This window comes from Pelecanus crispus, chromosome 5 (assembly GCF_030463565.1).
Source record: "Pelecanus crispus isolate bPelCri1 chromosome 5, bPelCri1.pri, whole genome shotgun sequence".
NCBI classification, from domain to species: domain Eukaryota; kingdom Metazoa; phylum Chordata; class Aves; order Pelecaniformes; family Pelecanidae; genus Pelecanus; species Pelecanus crispus.
In genome coordinates, this window is record NC_134647.1 from 11681874 (window position 1) to 11696618 (window position 14745).

At 39.7% G+C, this 14745-nt stretch overlaps 1 protein-coding gene across 1 annotated transcript in view; it reads left to right on the forward strand.

Annotated features, from left to right (window-relative positions):
* OSBPL11 (oxysterol binding protein like 11) overlaps positions 1-14745 on the forward strand; it is a 44119-nt gene that overhangs the window by 25725 nt on the left and 3649 nt on the right. The window contains exons 7-11 of the mRNA XM_075710188.1: positions 4041-4186; positions 6183-6323; positions 8350-8848; positions 10436-10622; positions 14472-14654. Coding sequence (XP_075566303.1) covers positions 4041-4186; positions 6183-6323; positions 8350-8848; positions 10436-10622; positions 14472-14654 — 1156 coding nt within the window. The remainder of the gene's footprint in view (positions 1-4040; positions 4187-6182; positions 6324-8349; positions 8849-10435; positions 10623-14471; positions 14655-14745) is intronic.

Here is a 14745-nt window from a genome sequence, read left to right on the forward strand (position 1 = left end):
TCTATCAAGAAGTCTCAGGCAGCAGCTGTATAAATGTAACATTTAATTGTTGGGAGCATCTCGCAACAGAATAAAGTACATAAGGCACCACAGCAAGAAGGCTGCCTTTGGGATGTAACTGGCTGCTCAGGAACAGTAATAGTGGAAGGGGACTTTTATGGGATTGCAGGTTCTAGGATATGTGGTGTCCAGTACAGCTGTGTCAAATGTCATGCTTTTTTTACACTCTAAATACCTATTGTAAGCACTTACATGTGTGTAGCTTTCATTTCTAGTTAAGCATTAAAATACAAAGCTTTACAGTTGCACAGGTGGTTATTAATACTGTTTATATATCAGTATTCTTATTTTGGTTTCCATCCTAGTCTAGAACATGGGCTAAGGTAAGTGGTGCATTCCATTCTGAGGCAGAACAGACTTGTAAGCAAATGCAGATTGGTTAAAGGTAGACAGATGCAGATTGGTTAAAGGTATACAAACAAACAAAACTCTCTTTTCATAAACAACCAACCCCCCCAACAAACAAAAAAAACCCCCACAAACCCCAAACCCCACTGCTAATGGGTGTGGAATAACATGCATTCCACCTAATTTGTGTGCAGCCTATGGAACTGAATGTGTGCTTTCCTGTTTGTAAATTCTTTTGCATCTTACTGTGATTTTTTTTTCATGTATTTACTTTGTGGCTTTTTGTGAGCAAAAAAGCTTTTGAGGGTTCTCAAGTGCTTCTCTTATACAACAGATATGGTAGATATGGTAAGTATGTAACAAGGTACACTCACAAATTGTCTCTTATCTTATCTTTCCCGTATTCCTATCATATTTGTGGTAGTTGCTTTGCCAGAGCATACTATTTCGGAGCTGTAGTTTAGCTTCTAAGATGAAAAAAGGTGTTGTATAAAAGTATTAAAACTATATAAAAATAGTTTGTGATTTTTAAATCACCACAGGCATAAAAAGAGAATATGTGAATAGGACAAATTAACTTTTTTTTTTTTCTGTATTTCAGTTCAAAATTTCATTTTAAAAATGAAAACCTGCATGGCACCTCTCCAGATCTTTGTCGGAACTCCAAAGTTACTCACATGGAAAGAACTCTTCCTATTCCCTGTGAAATTTTTTAACTATTGATGCATAACTATTGATGTGGGAGGTGCACATGAGAAGTCTTTGTTTTGGTATTTTTGCATGTGTGCTACTAAGGTGGGTTTTTTTGACCCATTAGCGTATCTGGGGAAATAAGTAGGGCACAATCAGCACCACTGTAATAACTTATGAAGAAGTTAGGGTTTTTTATTTTGATTGTTGTTTTTTAAATTTTTAAACAATGCAGGGAAAAGCTCAATTCATCTGACTACTATTCAGTTGGTATCTGCCTGTTAATGGCCAAATCTAAAAACATTGCTTGAAGATGGCTAAATCTGGAAAATTTCTGGTGATATCATAGAGACAAGGATGGAGAGGGGAGGAGCAGAAGGTTGGATGATGCATTACTGGTGCCAGAGTTAAAAGCAGACCATTAAAAGAACGTGTGTGCCTTTCTGCAGTCTTCCACTCTTCCACTGGCATGGCTTTTCTAGAGACACTGTAATACATTTATTCCTTTCAAGGATTGTGAAGGGTTTTTTTTGGGTTGTTTTTTTTTTTTTTTTAAGAAGTCTATTTAGCTTAGATTTCTTCCCCCGACTCCGGAGGCATACTTATCCTTCTAGTTCAACAGGTGGAGTCTTTTTGGTAGGCTTCAGAAGTTGATACAGAAAGGAAGAGTGTTGTGGCTTAATTCAAATGCTGCAGGAGATACTTCTATATTTATGTGTAGGAAAATATAAAATGATTCAGGGGAAAAAATCTTGAACACAGACTGTTCTATCTAATAAAATATATACAAGCACTATTTAATCTTCCTAGGATCATAAAGGCAGGTCAGCATACTTGAGCTAGATACGAGTGAGATGCAGCAAGAAGTGATGATGAAGAGGAGGCTTGTCTAACAGAACATAAATTTAAACATGAAGTGGAAAAAAAGTATTTTCAGGTCTGCTAAAGTGGCACTTCACTGCTAAGAATGTCTTGGGCAAGTGCTTGTCAGGCATAAAAAACAAGGATTGGAGATTATGTAAGAGTGTCAGTTTGCTATAAATTGTTCAAAGAAAAAAACCCCAGAAGAGTGAAAATACTGCCCCAACTGCATCACAGTATACTGTATATCACAGACTTAAAGATGAACAGGAAAGTTGCAGCTATTGACTTGAATTTAGGAAAAGTTAGAAGTGGTGAAATAATGCACTGAATTAAAAAAAAAAAAACCAAAAAACCTCATTATCATAAAAGTGAATTGCAACAACAAATTGCAGCTCTTGAAGAAAAATGTTGAAAGTAAAGACTATAGACTTTGAGAGGTTTGTGTTGTAGCAGAGGGGAAGTGCTGACAACTGTTTAAAAAAAATGGGTGAAGACTTTTAGGGGAAGGGAGATCACAAGTAAAGAGAGTAGCTTGTGCTACCTGAAATAGTCAAGAGCGGATTTGAATATAATACTTCTCTTCAGCTGGAAGATCAGTGTGGTACCCTGTCCACTCGCAGAGATTAAAACACAACTGCTAGCTCAAATCACTTTAAAAAAACCTCCTAGAATTTAACAGCAAAAATTAAACTAATAATAAATAAGGTTAATAAATAAAATAACCTTAATAATAAATAAGTTTATTTTAGAAGTAGCTGATAGGCAGTATAAAAGGGATACTACTTGTTAAATTCAAGCTAATATAGAGGCATGAGTGTGGATTAAAAGCAGCCTAGAACATGCAATTAGAGATTATTGTTTTGAAAGTTATAGCTCAGAAAGCAGGTGCTGTTCACGAAGAGGATTTAAAGATGAGTAAAACCTTTTCGAAAAGATAAGCATGACAGTGACATTCTGAGCATCTTATTTTTTGATTTTGAAACTTCCTTTTAAATAGCTTAAACCACTGAGGGATTCTCATTTCTCACTATGTAATGGATTAATGAGTAATAGACTTGATGAAAGTAAACTATCTTGCTGGTGAAAAGGTTGTCTGGGCCCATTAGTAAAGTTGGACTTTTTTCCTGCCCCAGTACTGTCCCAGTGGAAATGCTGCTGTTCATCTGAATTAAGCTTACTCTGCCTGTTGTGGTTGAGGGTGTGACCTAGTTCCAGGTAACAGGCGTCTGGAAATAAAGGATTGTGTATCGTGCAGGAAGAGACAAGAGCTGCCTCGGTGTAGGTTCCTAAGCACAGGAAACTGCTGCGTGGTGGTAGAAATTCAGACTTCCTAAGAATTTCTGTGTTCGCAGCCCAGCCAAGATGGTTTGTCAGTTTGTGTGTTCTTCAGTAAAAACCGATTGGAGTCACCTGTACATTTATTAGCCTTTGAAAAAGAACAGAACGTGTGTATTATTAATGAGGAACCTGATCCGTTCTGATAAATTAGCTGGGAGTAACTAGAGATGGTGGAATCATTGAGTGGGTAATAGCTTTCCAAGCCCTGCAGTGGGTTTGTTTTGTTTTGTTTTGAGCAATTATTATTTATTCAGCAGCGTGTGCTTGCCGCCTTTGCAGCAGAGAAAAGACAAGTACCATCTCCAGAGAAGACACTGGCTACAAAACTTTTTCTGCTTTCGCTCTTTTTTTTAGTCTAGAACTGAGCTGGGTTTGAGAAGCTGATGAGTGGTGGGCTTTTTTTTTGGTACCAGTTAAAGAAAATTGTAAAGGTTCCTTAACATTCCCGTGATGCTGGGTTCTTCCTGTAGTGTCTGATTACGCCTTTCATGACACCAACTAGTTTCTCCAGTCCAAGTTGCATGTATTGCAGCTCGCCAATCGCAGTGTTTGTGCTAATGATCACTGAAGGTGGTGTCTCATTGCACCACCTTTGTTTAGTGGCTGCTGAAGAGATTGGCTGCAGGAGGAATTGGCTGCTTTCAGCTTATTCCTTAAAAAATCGCTCTTTTGTGAAAACTGCTATTTACTGACCTTCCAGAGAATGAGCAAGTTTCCGCGCAAACTTTCTTTTGCTTCAGGAACGACGATCAGTTGGTTGGAACCGAAGATATCTCTGGCAAACCACTTCAAAAATGGAGCAGCTCAGAATTTCCCAGCAGAGATAAACAAGCCGGCATCTGTCAGGGAAGAGCAGTCCATTGCAGAGCCCTGCCAGCTAACAAGGGTAAGGTAATGTCAACATCCCATTTCTGCTGGGAATTATTTTGAGGAATATCTGTAAATGCTTCAATCATATTATGTGAAAATGATTTAATGACAATTCTTCTCACACTTTTTGATTAGTTGTGTTTGGAGGAAGAGTGAAGGCAGTTGCAGTAAACGAAACTTTCTACCTTTCTTTTTCAATAAATTTTTTCTGCTTTCTGTAGCTGTCAAGTGGAGGGAACCAACTGGGACGGTAATGCAGGTGTCGTTGCAGTATTCCCTTGCATTTTGATCTAAAACAACTGGAAATTGATGTGCAAAAAACCTAACTGGAATTCATGACGCTCTCAAAATGGGCCTAAGGAGATGAGACACAAAATTGCTGGTCTCTGGCTATTAAATCTACCTGCCTGTCTCTTCTAGCTCTTGCTGCATCTGTTTTTTTCTTAATCTGAGCAACTCTTATCACTTGACTTCAGGATGGCTTAATGTATTTGAAATACAGCTATAGCCTGCATCATTATAACTGTCAAAATTGATTTAAAGTGCAAAATACTAAAGTAAAAAATCAGCAGGGATTGCGATAAAGAACATGCTTTCCTAACTAAGCTAGAAAATTGTAATTACATTTTTTTTTTTATACTGGTTGGTTTCACACAGTTGTTTGGATGAGACTATATCATTGTGAAAAGATAATGTGCTGTTGTGTGTCTCTGCAAAGTGCTGTGCTATCTTGTAGCAAAATTGAAATGGAAAAGATTTTTTTCAATTGCTATTGTTTATAGATTTTTAAATGGATCTGAGTAGTTACTACTAAGTTAAAAAAAGAAAAAATGAAACAAACCAGGAGCTTTCAAGTAAATCACTTAATTCCTTCCTCCTTCTAATAATTGAGTTACAGTTCAAGTGCTTAATGTATGTCACTGTCTGTATTTGGGATATGACTAGTCTTATCACTCCCTTTAGATGTTTTCAGCTCCCTTATTTATGATAGCAGAACAGCGTAGCATCCTTGGAAAGGGGTCACCTGTGTGATACTGCAGTTTTCATCAGGGTTGGAGCTCTGTGTGAGGACTTGGCCCCCCATGTTCGGTGGTTGAGTGTTCACAAATTTGCCTTGAGCTGGGGCAGCTGGTCCGGGGCAAAGGGCTTTGGGCAGTCACATATTGCTGCCCTCCTGTGGCATTCCATGCCTCTCCCCTCTGCATCTGCCTCCCTCCAGCTGTTTGCCACAGGAGGATGCTGCTCAGAGCCCTAGGAACACCACCATCCCTTCCGCCAGCTTTCTGGTTGCGGGGTGGTGGTTGTTAAAATGGTGCTAATATAATTCCTGCTAGTCTGTCCGCGTGCTTTAGTTATGCCAACAGGCAACCAGCACGTGTGGTGTGTATGTGTGGTTTTTTTAGTTGTTGTTTTTATAAAACTACTCCAAGTTCCTTTTCCTTTACTGTTACATATGGGCACTAGCAGCAACACTGATAATGCTTGGGAAGACGAGCCTGTAGATATCTTCCTTGCTTGTCATCGGGCATGACAGTAAGCAAGTAACTAGGAACTACCATTTGCTACAGCCTTTGGAGTAATGGTGGCAACACTGGAAAGGCTGCAGCAGTGTGGAGGTGGAGGGGTGTTATTGAGGTGGCTGGAATTTCTGCTAGCATTTGCTTTGCTATCTGTGTCTATGTGTTAGGTGCTTGCCATTCTGTTAGCTCACAAAACTTACAGGAAAACAGGTCATGTTTGCTTTTAAGCTTTTTTTTCCCTGACCTGTGTGAGAGATGGTGAGAAATCTTAGCCTGAATCCTCTAGATGAAATCTGCACTGAGTTATCTTAATGTCCCTTTAAATTCTTCAACTGTTGTATATCTTGGGGGTAGATTCCATTGCGTAGCTCTGTGCAGGGGTTTGTTTAGTCGTCTTTTCATACGTGGACAGTTAAATGCAATATGAAGTCCTTTTTGGATATTGTCTGGCCAGTCACATCTTTGAGCTGATGTTCATGGATCTTATTCCAGGAACCTGAAGAAATAAATCCAGATGAGGAGCTGGAGGATATCTGTGATGATAAAGAAGATGATCTAGGAGCGGTAGAAGAACAGCGCAGTGTTATCTTGCATCTCTTATCTCAGCTGAAACTTGGCATGGACTTAACAAGAGTGAGTAACTGAAGTGTGAAAACTGGTTGCAGTAAAAGTGAAGTGCCATTTTAAACTCAACTCCTGTATCGAACAATACTGAGTTTAATATGAAATTGTGGCCTGTAGCAACTTCAGGTCCCAAGCTCTGATGTCCCAGGACATTGCAGGTTTTAAGTGAGACGTGCTGAGGGAGTGGATTTTCTTTAATGCAACTGGCAGTATCTTTTCTATTACGTTCTCTTTGTGTTTTCTACTGTGTTTTTGTGGCTTTCCTATAATGGCCTGTTTTCTTTTACTGTGTTTGCACCTTACTCTTTCCGTGCTGTTTTCTACAGCCTTCTCATTTTTGTCTTTCTGCTTTCCTTCCATGATCTCTTTTCTCACTTGATAATGCTTTTACACACAACTCGCATAACCCTACACCTGTATTCATGCTGCTTCTGAAAAGAAGTTTTCTTTTGGTTCTTTATTATCTATCCTTAGACGTCTGTTTACGCCTCTGTGTCCTATTCTCATTTCTGTGTTTGCTCACAGTTACAGCAAGAAGGAACAAAGTTATACTGGAGAGAAGTGGGTTTGACAGTTCAGTGCAGATCTCAAAAGCAAGCAGCTTTGAAAAATTAATGCTCAGTTGCTGCTAGTCAACTTGAGCAGCAACTCTGGGAAAATTGGGCTGCTACCAGCTTATGTTCAGTTCACTCCTGTAAAGACTTCTTACCATAAGCACTAGATACTTTTAAAGAAAAAATGGATTTTACGGTGGCATGGAATGAGGAAAACGCTCTCTTTCTTGGAGTTACGGATTAGAATTGTTTTTTTTCTTTTTTTTCAAGCTATATTTTTTGAGCACTAGCTACTTGGCCACTAGAAACGCTTGTATTGTGGAGCTTACATTTCGCAATTTGGAGAAAAAAAAAAGGTGGCATGAACAGGCCCTGCTGCCTGTGGGCCAAACTTAAACCCCTGCTGCTTAATCAGGAACTCATTAAATCATTATTTCACTTATACTGAGGATTGGATTTTGTCTGTCTCTTTCTCTTAGTTGGAACAAATTGTCAAGTCTGTCTCCCACTTGTGACTTTGGGCTGTGTGCGTAGAATTGTCTTTAGTTCAGAGCAGGCAAAGCATTGAAATGTGACAAGCCTGACTTCAAAACAGGTAATGAAGTTGTTAGAATCGCATTTAACTTAAATATCAGCATACTGAAGTGAAAAGCAACTTTAATATTCCTTGTTGGTGTTGCAACAACATGGCCAGTGTATTCAGCTTAACTTGTAGATCTTTTAAGAGTCTTACGTCTGTGCGCTGCCTCTTTGAATGCAGCGGATTTAAATGCACTGTCTTGATCTCATGGGTGAGACACCCTGTGTTGCTCTTTACAATAGAGTTAGTTACGTAAGGTTAGTTGCCACTACGGGGAGGGAAAAGACTGATGATACCCACAGCCTCTTACTCTACAGTATTGCTCTTGGCCCAGCAAAGGACAGGACTGCTGTTTTTTATGGTGGTGAGTATAGCTGGGAAAGTATAAGGTCCTCTGCTCAGCGGTACAGGATCAACCTCTACTATGTTATTTCTCATGGATGCTTGTCCTGGTTGCTGTGGTGAGAGACACTCTGCAGGCTCTCAAGAGCACTAGCATAGCTTGCCTGCTTTTCTCTCTATTAGACAAAACCTTTCCTAACCTCTGCCCTGAACCTTTCTTGCTATAGTTTGAGCTCCTTCCTGCTTGTTTTCTCCTCCACAGACATGTGGGCCACATTATCTCTTTGCAGCTCTTTCATGTTTTTTGAGGGATGTGTAGTCCCTTTCAGCCTCTTTAGTCCTAATAGTACTTATTGGGCTTTTTTCTCCTTGTAAATTGCTTTTCTGGGAGCTCTGATGACTGTATTTTTCTCACACCTTAGAATAGGAACGAGAAAGTTCAGTCTGAAAGTGTGGTGTCCAAAACAGGACAGAATCTTCCACCTGAGAACTTCCCTTATAAAAATGCCTGTCTCTTTGTTTTACTTACGAGAGCTTTCCGGGTTTTCTTTTATTTCAGGTGGTTCTTCCCACTTTCATTTTAGAGAAGCGATCGTTGTTGGAGATGTATGCGGACTTCATGTCCCATCCAGATCTCTTCATTGCAATCACAAATGGCACTACCCCTGAGGAGAGGATGATCCGCTTTGTTGAGTATTATCTCACTTCATTTCACGAAGGTCGCAAAGGAGCTATTGCAAAGAAACCATACAATCCAATCATTGGGGAAACATTTCACTGCTCCTGGAGGATGCCCAAGAGCGACATAGCCACTGATGCTGGCAGTAACTTCTCTGCTCACTCCCCCTCAGAGCAAGTAACTCTGTCTAAAGATCTGGAAGGCCAAACAGAGCTGGACTACTATACAGTAAAATTTGTAGCCGAGCAAGTATCCCACCATCCTCCTGTCTCAGGGTTTTACGCTGAATGTGTAGAGAGAAAGATGTGTGTCAATGCCCACGTCTGGACAAAAAGTAAATTCTTAGGAATGTCAATAGGAGTGACAATGGTTGGTGAGGGTAAGTGTAACTTCTGTCCTTTATTCATTTTAGAAAGTTGTTGAAGTATTACTTTGAGAGGAAATTTGATGTTGCGTGCCTCTGGCAGAAATAGAGATGAATACTGCTTGGTAGTTTTCTTTCAAAGACTTTTAAAAAAAAATTTGCTTGCAGAGATGGTCAGCTGCTATTGTGAGTCTTCCAATTTTTTTTTTTCCCACGTAGTTTTGTTTTTCCTCTCGTCTCTATGATCTGTAAACCTTAATGTACAGTCACTCTGTGATTTCTTACTTTACTGTTTACGAAGTACAGAAGATACTACAAGTCCTCATTATAAACAGCAAGTTTTCATGTGGGGAAGACGACCCCTAGATAGGTTTATGCTTTGCCAGAAATCAGGATTATATTTGGAAATAAAATTTTGACTTTTAAACCAAAGGGCAGTTGCTGTAATTGGAAACATTCATAAATATCAGTTTACAAGCATCGGACAGACTAATTTGCACCAGACATTTATGAAATAGAAGTGTTGTTCAATCTGCATATATTACAGTTATGTATCTTACTATGCAAGCTTTAATTTTAACTACAGAAATTGGATCCTTTAGGGACAGAGAAGGGTAACTGCCCTTAAACTGTAATTTCCCTTTAGTACTAGTATTTACTGCAAGAGATGAGACAGCATCTCCCATTCTGTGTTCCGTGTGTATATTGCCCAGTAACTGGGGATTCCAGGCACTTGCATGTGAACTGCGTACATGACAGAGGAATGAGCATGGCAGGGGATGTGGAAGGCACATCTCGATGCTTTGGCTGTACCAGGTAATTTTTGAAGTTGATATCTCCTCTAGGGCATTTCTTAAATCATGTCATAACTCTTCAGAATTTCTCATGTTTTTCATACTTATGTCAGATGCAGAGTGACAACATACTACAGAGGCATGGGTCGATGTAGGCAGCAGTCAGGTGTCATGCTATGTGCTTGTAAGGGCATGAGGTAGATCTTGTGGGTTTTTTAATAGGAATAAACAAAACCCACACATCTTAAAACCCTAAGAAAATTCTAGTTTTTTATGAGATTCTTGACATTTATTGCAAAAGCTACTGTCAAGGAAAGAGTTGGGTTTATCTTGGCAGAGAGGTGCAGTAGGGAGGGTTGTCTCTGCTACCTGCCTTCAGATAGGGTAGGATGTATTATAGGGAGGGAAAACAGAACGGGAGTATTAGCCTTCCTCAGGATCTGCAGTTCAGGGTATTGATTCATTTCTTCCTTTTGGCAGCATAAGTCTTGTGTTGCTGTGCTCCAGAACCATCAATAAGAGGGTGACCAGCCCTTTTACATACTACTGAAAAGTATGTTGCACAGCACAATGTTGTGCTTTATGGAGCAATATTATTAGGATTAATGTATTTTCCCAAAAGAAGTATAAATGCATGTTACTCAGGTTAGTCATTTCAGGAAAATGTTTGTATCTAGAATCCGTAATCAATTTTTTGGGGGTGTTTGTGTGTGTGAGGTGCTGTGAGGAAAAGTAGTCAGATGTAGTATTGGCTATCTGTTTCAATAACTTGTTTGGTCTTTAGGGATTCTTGTATTTCTTCACACAGGTCTCTTAAGTCTCTTGGAACATGGGGAAGAATACACGTTCTCTCTGCCCTGTGCATATGCTCGGTCAATTTTAACTGTTCCCTGGGTAGAACTGGGAGGAAAAGTCAACATTAATTGTGCGAAGACTGGGTATTCTGCAAGTATTAACTTTCACACCAAGCCCTTCTACGGTGGCAAATTGCATCGGTGAGAACACTTTTTCTATTTTTCCATGTAATCCACACTCTAGAACTGCAGTAGCTGTGTAACTCCCCTGTTCTGTGTGCTGAATAATACTCATTTGATAGTCTGAGAAAACATAGTTTTTCCTGTTCATAAACATTTGAAGCTATTACTGTGCTCTTAAACAATATCATAGCTAAACAACTGCATCCCATGTGATCCTCATGGAAAAATCAGGTTGCCTTTAAAGACAGTAAGGAAATTCCATGTTTGTCTGATTCTGTGTGCATACCACTGGGAAAACAGAGCTCCTGGCTTTTATTCCTGGCTGCCACAGGTTCTCTTATTACTGACAGAAGTTGGTTAATTTTTCCTATTTTTTGATTTGCTCCTTGTTTGAAATGAGGTGGATCTCACTGTCTTAAAGGGTTGCATGTTCTTTGCAACATGCATTGTAGTTGCACTGTTAGGGAACATAAGCAAGTAGTCTTCTGTTACTTATTGGTCTTAGGATTTCTGTATAAGAAACATAAGACTATCAAGTTTAAGCACCTAGAAAATCTCTAGGTAAAAATATCTTTTTTTTTTTTTTTTTTTTTTTTTTTCAAAGGCAAAAATGGTAACTGTCATAGTGGCTTCATGTGTTTGCATGGTTAAAAAGTAACAGGTAAAAGAAAAGATCCAGGGAAAATTTCCTTGGGGTTACTTCTAGCAGTTCTAGGAAGCGTCTGCACGCTTGGTGCAAAAGCTTTTAGAACTCATTAACATTGATGTTTTTAGAGATTGTGTAGTAAGACTGCTGCAGATTAGCCTTGTGCTAATATAGAGACAATTAAGGAAGGAGAAAATTAAGTAGTAGTCACATAAAGAATATCTGATTCCAAACCATTTTGCTCTCAGCCATTTACTGGACTGTGCTTGTTTAAACCTTTCTTAGATTAAATGTGTGAGAGATGATAATAATGAAATACGTAACAGCCTAGAACATCAGAACTTCTTAAATGCGAGTACCTCTCACAGGTTACAAAAAATCAGCAGTCTTCTCTAAATCACTTTTCCTGAAACAGCAGGGTAAGGCTGTATTTATTATCTAAAGGAAAACAAAAAAAACCCATCAAAACCTCCATTTTGAAGCGCTTTGCCCCATAAATTCCCATACATGCTTTGAATTTAACTTGCAACGTAGCTCCCCTGTCCCAATGGCATCTGGAGCACTGAAGCTTACATGTAGCTCTGTTTCACTTGACAGAATTTTAAAGTGATGCATCATTTGGGATTTTTGTTTCCATTGCTTACAATCTATCTTCTGCCTTGCAATAGGTCCTGTTGTGCCATAAACAATAAGCAATAGGATGCAATTTTACTTCAATGATTTAATTTTGGAAACTGTTTTGTTATTTGTCTCTCTGAAATTGGTCATAGATGTAGGGGCTTTGTAAAGACGTATCTGCTCAAGGTACTGTAACTATTGAAAATTTGACATGGTGATGATTGGACATTGCCAAAAGAGTCTCTTGATGGGGAAGCAGCAGTGTTGTCATGGTTACACAGAGCGCAAGTGAGTTGCTATGGCAATGTTATAGATTTTCTTGTAGAGTGACCCTTGTTGTTAGACCTCAGATGGATATTGGCTCCTTGGTCCTGTACCTCTTTAGCTTGATGAAATAGAGGATGATGATAACGAAGAGCTAGGCGTATATCAATCATGTCAAGCTTACGAATAAATGCTAACAGATTTTTATCACTAATACTAGTTCAGACAGATATTATGATCTGCAATACTGGGAACGGTTGTGTGTCACAGAGCAATACAATTTGAAGAAATATAGGTTGCAATGAGTTTAATGTAACAGCTCAATACTGCACCTTAGTAGTGAGCGATAGAACTTTGTTTACTTGAAGCTGAGCAGAGATAGTAATTTTGTGATTGATATGAAAATACTGGATGTCAGTATGGTGTTGTAACCACACAGTGCTTGGAAAAATTAAGCTCTTAAACTTGTCAAGATGTAACTGCACAGTCCGAACAGGCTGGTGTCTGGCATCCTGTGGATTCAGTCTGTTCAGAGATCTCTTGGGAGGAGGACAGGGACTCCACCATGTGTAATAGCTTTGGTGATGTTACAGGATGAAGAAGCAGCACAAAATGAAGGCTGCTTGCTTCTTTCCTACTCTGTTTCAGTTGTTTTCAGAAACTATTAGTGTTTGTTAACTTCCACAAAAAAAAAAAAAAAGCTCAATACTTTAATGTAAATGTGCTCATATTGCTCCGACTTTGGCCTCTTTTCTTGAATGAATCTCAAATTTTTGTAATAGAAAACTGTGCCTGAGCAGCACGTACTTACCAGCCTGGTTTTTCGGAAGATCTTTCTAATAAAGTTAAATTGGGTTTGAGCTGCTGGACTGCGATGTGACTCCTCCCGCACGCGCAAGATGTGGCAGAAGCCGTGGCTGCTGCCTCCTGCTCTGAGCCTGCTGCGAGCTTTCCCCGCTTGCCCTGGGCATTCCCCGCAGGTCTGGTTTGACTGGCAGCCAGCATCTCTGTGCTGGAAGGTCTGGCCCATGATACTCGTTTTGTTGCCTGCGAAACTAATTTTTCTGTTTTGATGTAGGGCTTGGGTTGCGGGGGGGAAGGTAGATGGAGACACAGCTGGAAGTGACTGGTGCATGTGGAAGAGGGGAAGTGGCATCTACGTGTCCTGCACTCCCTTCTTCCTCTGAGCATGGCACCACGCAGCCAGCGTGGGCAAGGCAGGAGCACAGAAGAGCTGCTTTCTGCTCCTCTGTGTGCAGTTGTTCAAAGGAAATAACAGCAAACCAGTGGTCTGCTATTATTAGCTGCACATAATGTAAGTGTGAAAGGAGATATAACGTGCTTTGTGTGAGCGCTGATGAACTGCGGAAAGGGGAACTGGAGAGTGGTGTGTTGTAGAGAGCTTGTGTAAAGGTAATTGCAGTTTAATTGCAGCTGGAGATAGTGTCCTTTGTGAACCCTGCAGCACCTTACAAGTGAGAATGTCTCAAGTCTCGTTTGCATAGTGTGCAGACCCTTTTCTTTCTTCTTTCTGGGAGAAAACATCTGTTTGAGGGTGGTAATTTGTTTGCCTAGCTATGCTCAGTAAGCTTCCACTCCTTCATTCAGGATGAAGTGAGTGTTGGGAGGTCTTTGGAGACAGGTCTTGATGTTGAGAAGAAAAATATACATTGGTGTGTATAATTATGGTGATACTTGAGCATCTGTGCAACACTTTGAATGAAATATTGCATACTATAAAGACATTTTTAACATCTTGTTATTGGCAGAGGTTTCTGTGGAGGAGACAGGAAAGAAGAGCAGTTCTCCTGATTTCTAGTTTCCTACCTTGCTTTCTGCCTTTGTGTCTGCTGCTTATGTGAGCAACATAAAAATGAGACCCCCTACATATAGAGGACATTGAGATGTAAAGATGTGAGATAAAGTGCCAGCAGGTAGTGAGATACATTCTTGGTAGAAAGTTTTAATTTTTATTTTTTAAGTCTGAACTACACATCTGATGTGATGTTTCAAGCAGGAACAATCAACTGCTTATTCCATGTGAACCATCCTGTGTTAGTTTCTTTTTCATTTTCAGTTCTGTTAAAGGGTTTGAAACAAGTTTAAGCTGAAGCCAAAAATGGAGTTTCCTGGGTAACGTGAAGAGAACTAGAACAATGAGTGAAAGTCACTTTGCTCTTTGAGCTTCTCCGTCCAAATAGAATTCAAGTAACTAACACTATTCAAGAGAGTGTGCCAAGTTTGCAAACTTGTTCCGAGTGAAGTTGAGTGATTATGCAATGAATAGTCCTCAGGTGTCTTCAGCCATGGCCTTTTAAAAATAAAAATTGCTTTCCTAGAGTCACAGGTGAAGTGAAGCAGAACGCAACGAACACAGTCGTGTGCAGAGTGCAAGGGGAGTGGAACAGTGTGCTTGAGTTCACCTACAGCAATGGAGAGACAAAATATGTGGACTTGACAAAGCTGTCTGTGACAAGAAAACGAGTCCGGCCCCTTGAGAAACAAGGACCGTTTGAATCTAGGTAGAGTATGTGCTTATTATTGTCTGACCCTTTTTGTCCTAAGCAGTCTAGTGAATGCCTTAAGAAAACCTGCAAATGTAGATATTGTTTG